General features: G+C 32.9%; 1 protein-coding gene across 1 annotated transcript; it reads left to right on the forward strand.

Moving 5' to 3' along the window:
• The first annotated feature begins 1,755 nt into the window (after positions 1–1,755).
• Positions 1,756–4,973, forward strand: LOC131636980 (uncharacterized). The gene is made up of 3 exons (XM_058907552.1): positions 1,756–2,210; positions 4,271–4,375; positions 4,495–4,973. The coding sequence occupies exons 1-3, from the start codon at positions 1,896–1,898 to the stop codon at positions 4,804–4,806; spliced, it is 732 nt and encodes a 243-aa protein (XP_058763535.1). The 5' UTR covers positions 1,756–1,895; the 3' UTR covers positions 4,807–4,973.
• The last annotated feature ends 2,597 nt before the right edge of the window (positions 4,974–7,570 follow it).

The following is a 7,570-nucleotide window of genomic DNA, read 5'->3' on the forward strand; positions in this document are numbered from 1 at the left end:
ATGATTGCTATAGATTTTATTTAGACAACGAAGGAATGACTGGTGTATGCAGTTAATTGAGAGTGTTTTTTTTTAAAAATTATTTTAAGGGTTTTTTAGGATTACCAATTTCCGAAAAGAAAAGAAAAATGAAAATGTGAGGAACAAAATGACATTTTTTTATCTATCATCTGTCACTTCTTGAAACAAAGGCCCTATAAACAAAGCTCTTTTGCTTCGGGCAAAGAAAAGAGGACATATTTAGACAGTACATGCAAAGCCCTTTCAAACATCTCTTCGCTTTGGGCTAAGTGAGAGGTCAAAATAACGGCAGCATTTTTTTACTTTGAAATGTGAACAACGGTCGGAACTTCAACAGTCGTCCAATAGTGGCGAACTCCTTTATGCACTAAGAATTCTGGCATAACCATTTCAGACTTGTCATTGGTGTTGACTGCTGGTGGAAATGGATTGGTAGATCTTGATTTATCGATCCTTTTCTTTGTAACACTGAGACGATCTTCTTATGTTTCTTCAACAGGTCAAGGAGTATTAAACTGGGGCATACACATTTTTCGGTGGTACCTGTCTGATTCTTTTGGAAGGGAACTTCCAATCCATAATAGAGAAACTCGTTGTCAAATTCACTTTCGAGATCATTTTCTAAATCTTTATCTTGTTCATCTCAAAAAATGACATTGATTTGAGAATAAGAAAACTATGGCTTAATAACTTGGAGGATGAATCAAAGTGGTGATCGTTAGTGGCCATTTCAACGGAAAGAGGCGGGCAGTATGACACATATGCCTTTTCTAGCTGACTATCATATTATTTAAAATTAGTTAAAACTAATATTTATTCAATTAAAAATATTTATTGGACTTATAAATTATAAATATATAAAACAAAAATCATTTAAATAAAAAACGAAAAAATTAAAATGGGCTTCCGCCACTCCATTTATCGGAATGACCCAATGAGCAAAATATGTGGGCCCTTACGCCGAACCATTTGGTGACATGGTTCAAGTCCGTGGCATAATGGAAATTTTTTTACAAACTGTGACATTGGGGAAAATTGTTTTCACAGCTGTGGCATTGGGGGAAAAAATTCCCCACCATATATGCACCACTATTTGTGTGACATTTAACGAATACATGAATTAATGAAAATAAAAAGATACTACCATACATATACATCAGATGCCGTGATGCTCTCGGGATAAAACTTTTCGCTACATATATCATTATCCTTTATTTAAATTTACACAAACTTTTTATTATTTAAAGTGATTATTTTTATTTCTAGCGAAAATTTTAGTTTTAATAACTATAAAATACAGTCTTTTATCACTATCATAGTAAATTTATATTTTTAATTTATTTAATAATTAATATATTTGAATTTTATAAAGATTAGATATATTAATTGTTGAATAAATTAAACAAAATCAATTACTTGTTGAATTAATTAAAAAAAATTAAAATTTTTAGATGAGAAAGGATTATAGATTATTTGAATTTTAATATTTTAGTTTAATGGCATATTGTAAGCGATAGATATTATTACGTCTCAGGTTTGAAATCCGCTAGATACAAATTGCTTATTAAAAAAAATTATAAGGTGTATTTATATTTTCTGTCTTAGAAAATTAAATTATAACTTATCGAAATAGTTATTTAATTTTTTTCACAAAAATAAAAAAAATTTTAAAATTAAAAAAAAAAATTTAAATTTGAACGAGGAAGTCGTTTAAGTCGAAACGCAACGTAACCAAACTTCAAGTAAACCGCATTAACTTTTCGATCAAACGAACACTAGAACTAAGTTCTAACACAAGAAAACCGAATCAGCAGTTTCGCACTGTAATCACCAACTCCGTGTTGCCTCGTCCAAAACCTCCAGAACCTTCTTCCATGGCGGTTATCAGCGCACTAACTACCGCAATCGCCATGGCATTTCTGGCGGCGGCATTGCCGGCATACGCCGGCGACACAAACAAAGTATTCTCTCCGTGCACGGACACACGCGTGCAGAGATCAGACGGTTTCACGTTCGGACTCGCGTTCGCCCCAAAGGAGAAGTTCTTCTACAATAACAATAACAGTCTTCAGTTATCGCCCTGCGATAGTAGACTCTCGCTCTCCAATTCGAACTCTCAGATCTCGTTGTTTAGACCTAAGGTTGATGAGATCTCGCTCCTGACGGTTAATTCTTCATCGTTCGTTGCGGTTAGTTCTCTGTTCTGTTTATGAATTTCAGTTTTGGTAGTGGATTTTGTTTGATTTTTTAGGGTTTCTGGTTTTTGTTGGGGTTAATTGAATTCAATTAGGGTATAGTCTATTAGTGCTGTTGCCAAATGCTAATCCCATGAAACCCTAATTTTACTGTACTTTGGGTTGTTATGATCACTGCGAGGTATTTACTAGATAATGGGGAGATGGAGAGTTTGGAAGTGAAATTACTTCGCTTCTGCATTATACAACATAAAAAGTGGGATGAATGAAAGTGAAGCTGATAGGGATGTTAGTTTTGATGCGGTTACCTTACCGAAATTGTGAAGTGTGTATAAGAGGAGGTTTAAGACAGAGAATAGAACAAGGGGGGCAGTTAATTAATGTAACGGGGGAGCAGTTATTTGAGATTGGGTTGGATATGTATGTCTTGTGTTTAGTTAAGAAAATAAGCTTAGGAGGTCATGGAATGTATTTTCTGGTTTATGTAAGGCAGAGAGCAACCTAGCACTCTGATGGAGCATTGGGCTCTGGGCATTAACCATTATAGATGCCATGCAATGGGGCAGTAACGCTTTTGGCTTGTGAGCCACCGTCAGCAATAGCAGTTAGCGGTCTCAAACCGCTATCATGTATGCTATTAGGGTCACGGGAATAGAATCCTTCAATTCTTCTTTTTTTTTTTTTTTTAAATTTCAATCCAAACCCTTTTATAGAGTAATGTTCTTTTCTTCATTTTGTTATGTTCTTGCTCACAAACTGTCTTTTGTTCATCCTAGTTTTTGTTTAGTTCTGTGATGTTCTTTTCTGCTTAAGTTTTATTGCACTATACTTTAGGCTCTTTAATTATTTAACATGATGGTCTCTATTGGGAAAACCCCATGTCCCACATCGGTTAAAACTAGAATCTAAAAAGACTTTATATATTGCGACACTCATTACCTTACAAGCCGGTTTTATAAGGATGAGTTAGGCGAAGCTTAAATTCTAAGATGGTATCATAACCTTACAATCGGGTCACCCACCATTTATATCCACGCACCAAGCCCAACAGTGTTTGGCATGTGAAGAGTGTATTGAGAAAACCAAGTCCACATATCCAAAATTCGGACCACCCACTGTTTTTATCCACGCGCCGAACCTAATAGGGTTTGGTGTGAGGGGTTGTATAGGAAAAACCAAGTCTACATATCCACAATTTTGGCCACCCACTGTTTATTTCCACGCACCAAACCCAATAGTGTTGGGTGCGAGAGGGTATAATAGGAAAAACCCATGTCCCACATTGTTTAAGATAGAGCCTAAAAAAATTTATATAGAGACACCCTTTACCATATAAGTCCGTTTTGTAGGAGAGAGTTAGGTCAAACTCAAATTCTATGAGTCCATTTAATCCGTGTATTTTTCTATTTCCGAGTATTTCCGTGTATCTTTGTAGTAGTGGCTATTTTGCTATCCGATATAGCATTTTAGGGGGGTCGGTGCTACACAATACTATTTGAGATTAACACAGACTAATTTACGATACAAGCCGTTTTGTAAGGATGAGTTAGATCAAACTCAAATTCTAAATGTCTCTTTAATTGTGTATTTTTCTATTTCCGAATATTTATGGTTACTTTGGACATTGAGTTTTAGTCTTTGCAGTAGCAGCTATTCGCCTATTTCACTATTCAGTATAGCATTTTAAGGGATCGGTGCTACGCAACGCTATTTGATATCAACAACATTGACTAATTTACAATACGAGTTTTGGAGACATGAAAGTCTGATAAAATTGATTTTTGAGAGAAATATGAAGACCATAATCTTTATCTAACTCCATTTTAAATTCTTATTATTGTTTTCTATATTCCCATACTTATCTTGCTAGAAGAGGCATTGCCTTAATTTTTAAACCAAAAAAGTGCAAATTGTGTAGTTCCCTAATTGAGCCTGTTAGTTTCTTAATGCTTGCCTTATAGCTGCTTAATATCATTACCAGTCTGGTTAATTTTTACTTTTTTGTTTCTTTGTTGATTAATTCGTGAGGGAATCTATGTTTGTCATTGTTCCAGGACTCGTATGGCTATATGGTTGCATTTGCTGGTCGGAAATATGCAGCAAGGTCCCCTCCTGCTTTTGTTGCAAATGGCTCGTATACTGTAACCAGTTTTACTCTTGTAAGTAGATTATTTTCCTCTTTTTAAAAATAATTTTCAATAATTGTGGGTTCTTTTTGAATTCTCATAGTTGCAAGTGTAATCCTTACTAAGAACCAATTGAAATCTTATCCCTGCAGGTTCTTGAGTTTACGAAGGGCAGACTGCAAAATTTGTATTGGAAAAGAGACGGGTGTGCTAAATGCCCAAAAAATTCAAAAGCTGTCTGTCTTAACAATCAGGATTGTGCGCTACAAACATCTAGTTGCAAGAGCCATGGAGGACTTGTGGATTGCAGCTTAGGTATACAATTGGCATTCTCTGGCACTGATAAACACCTATCAGCTCTCAACTCTTGGTATGAAGTGAAAAACCTTCGCCAATATTCACTCTATGGCCTTTATTCAAATCTGAGAAGTTCACTCACTAGCCAGTATGATAAGTTTTTCTAACTTCCTTAGGTTCTTTTGTTGATTTGATTTGTTCCATTCTGTTGTGATTTACGTGTATTCTTACTGTATCATCTTCCCACCCTTTACTTTCTAAATATTTGCGAGAACCTAGAATGATGGCGTGTACATTTGTATATCAAAATGTTTTATTTATTTTGCTTGATCCAGTCCTTGTGAATCTATATTTTACTAAGGTGAACTGTATCTGACATGCCAATCGGTGTAATTAACCCTTCATGTAGTATGGTTTGATTCTGCCTATCTTACTACAGTTTTTCATTCCTACTCTACTCTATAAGTCATAATAAATTGTTGCTTTCACTAAAAGGTATTTTAATAAACTTCCACTGAAAAATGAGACACCATCAACTATATATAGACTTGCCTAACCCAGAAATCCATTTATATTAATTATTCATGATGTATATTGACATCAACTATGGCAGTTTTTTCACTTTTGTCTCCATCAAGATTCAAAAAGAGAATCCAGTGTTATGACTAGGGCTGACAATGAACCAAACTAACTCGAAAATAATTCGAAACTCGACTCGAAAATTAAATCGTTGAACTAGGTTCATGAACCAAATGAGCTGAGTATGAGCTAAAAACTAAGTTCGTTAACTAAATGAGCCGAACTTGAACTATACAGAGTTCGACTCGTTAGGTTCATGAGTCAACTCGATTATATATGAGATATATTATATTGTCTTTAAGAGTATGTTTAAATATTTGCTCTAAATCTTACTATTATATTTTATTTTAATCTAACAATTTTAATTGATAATTTATATTCTCTAGTGAGCAAAATATTTCTACAAATAATCATACAAATAAAATTATCACCGTAAGAATTTCAATTTTATAATTTTAATTTTATTTCTATATTTTTTATTTAAAAAAATATTAATTTAAAATGTTATATATATATATATATATATATATATATATATATATATATATATATATATATATATATATATATATATATATATATAGGGTTAATGAACTTTTTCGTCCCTTTAAATATTGCAGATTTTGTTTTTAGTCCCTCTAAAATTTTCCTTTAAGAAATCGTCCCTTCAAAATTTTTCTTTCGAACTATTGGTCCCTAACGTCAAATTTCGTAGCTAATCGGTGGCTAAAGTCGTAGCTAATTTCTAGCAAATTTGACGTTAGGGACCAATAGTTTAGACGAAAATTTTTGAAGGGACGATTTCTTAAAGGAAAATTTTGGAGGGATTAAAAACAAAATCTGCAATATTTAGAGGGACCAAAAAGTTCATTAACCCATATATATATATATATATATATATATATATATATATATATATATATATATATATATATATATATATATATATATATATATATCATACATAATAATAAAGCAAGATGAGTTTTTGGGCAATTTTGACAAGTGTCATGCTCACATCAATTCTCATGTTTTACAAACTTTCTAAAAAAGGAAATTTTTTATTTAAAAAATAATGAATTGTTTATTGATTATTTACATTAAGTTTTTTATTTTATTTATTAATTGAAGGATAGAGAGGGATTCTTGATACACGTACAAAATAATTACTTTTTATATGGAAGGATATGGGGAAGACCAAAGAAATTGATATTGAAATACAAACAATTTGCAGACTTTTTCTTCCCTCAACCAATTAATTTTTCCTCTTCCATAACACTAAACCTATCTTCAGTGCCAATTCAATTTTTTCCTTTTTCCAAACCCTGATTTCAAATTCATATCATCCATGGGAATTTTGCTGCTCATCAATGCTTTATGTTTCCCAGATAATTGATTTATGTTGATTTATGATAATTTCAATTATATAAATAGCAACAATTTCTTCTCCCATTTCATACAATTTCTTCTCCCATTTCACACTGCTTTCTATCAAAATTAAGATTCCTCTTTTCTTTTCCTCTCATCATGCCGACAAACAAAAGAAGAACAACACAAACAATTAAAACACATAAGAAATTACCGTATGGAGGGCAAACGACGGTGGTGTCGTGAGGGTTGGAGGTGGATGTCGAGGCGGCTTGCGGTAGGCGCGTCGTGGTTGTTGTGATGAGGTAGCGACTCTTGAGAGAGTCCAGTTGCGGCTCTGAGTAGTGGTCCGTGGTGTTCCTAAAACGCAAGGGTAGGATCAAATTTGGCGATATGTGGTGTCAGATTCAAGTGTGGATTTGCTTCTTATGTTCTTGATTCTTTCTTTCACTGGTTGTGATTTATGTTATATTTGCCTAAAAAATTGTTGATTTTTGAATTTACAAGATAATGGTTAGTGTTATAATTATTGTTAATGGAAGGTTCATATGAATGATGTCGTGATTGTTGGGACAGTTTTGTGCACACGTTTGTTGTTTGATTGAAGGTTGTTTGAGAGGAAATTTTGATTTTGGTTGGTTGATGTTTTATGACAGGAAGGTTTTATTGCATTCCATTTGATATTGTGGTAATTTTGCAATGGAAATTATTGTCTTTCAAAATTTCAAAATGTTGCAACTTAACTTATTTGTCATTTGTGTTTGCTGCAGTAGATTTTTTTTATTTGAATCTGAAAAATTCAGGTATTAGCCCAAAAGTTATTGTACTGCTGCATTTTATTGATTAGTGTTACATTTGTAACAGTGGAGTGAAACAAACTTAGATATACTTCTAAACAATTGTTTGAGGATATTTTTATTTTTTTGGTATTCATTAAGATGGTTTATACTGTACATAATTGTATAGATATTTATAAATTTAAAA

This window comes from Vicia villosa, unplaced genomic scaffold (assembly GCF_029867415.1).
Source record: "Vicia villosa cultivar HV-30 ecotype Madison, WI unplaced genomic scaffold, Vvil1.0 ctg.001882F_1_1, whole genome shotgun sequence".
Classification (NCBI taxonomy): domain Eukaryota; kingdom Viridiplantae; phylum Streptophyta; class Magnoliopsida; order Fabales; family Fabaceae; genus Vicia; species Vicia villosa.

Coding starts and splice junctions, on each gene's coding strand:
- LOC131636980 (XM_058907552.1), top strand. CDS start 1,896: ATGGCGGTTATCAGCGCACTAACTACCGCAATCGCCATGGCATTTCTG. Junction 2,211..4,270: donor ATTCTTCATCGTTCGTTGCG/GTTAGTTCTCTG, acceptor TCATTGTTCCAG/GACTCGTATGGCTATATGGT. Junction 4,376..4,494: donor CTGTAACCAGTTTTACTCTT/GTAAGTAGATTA, acceptor TTATCCCTGCAG/GTTCTTGAGTTTACGAAGGG.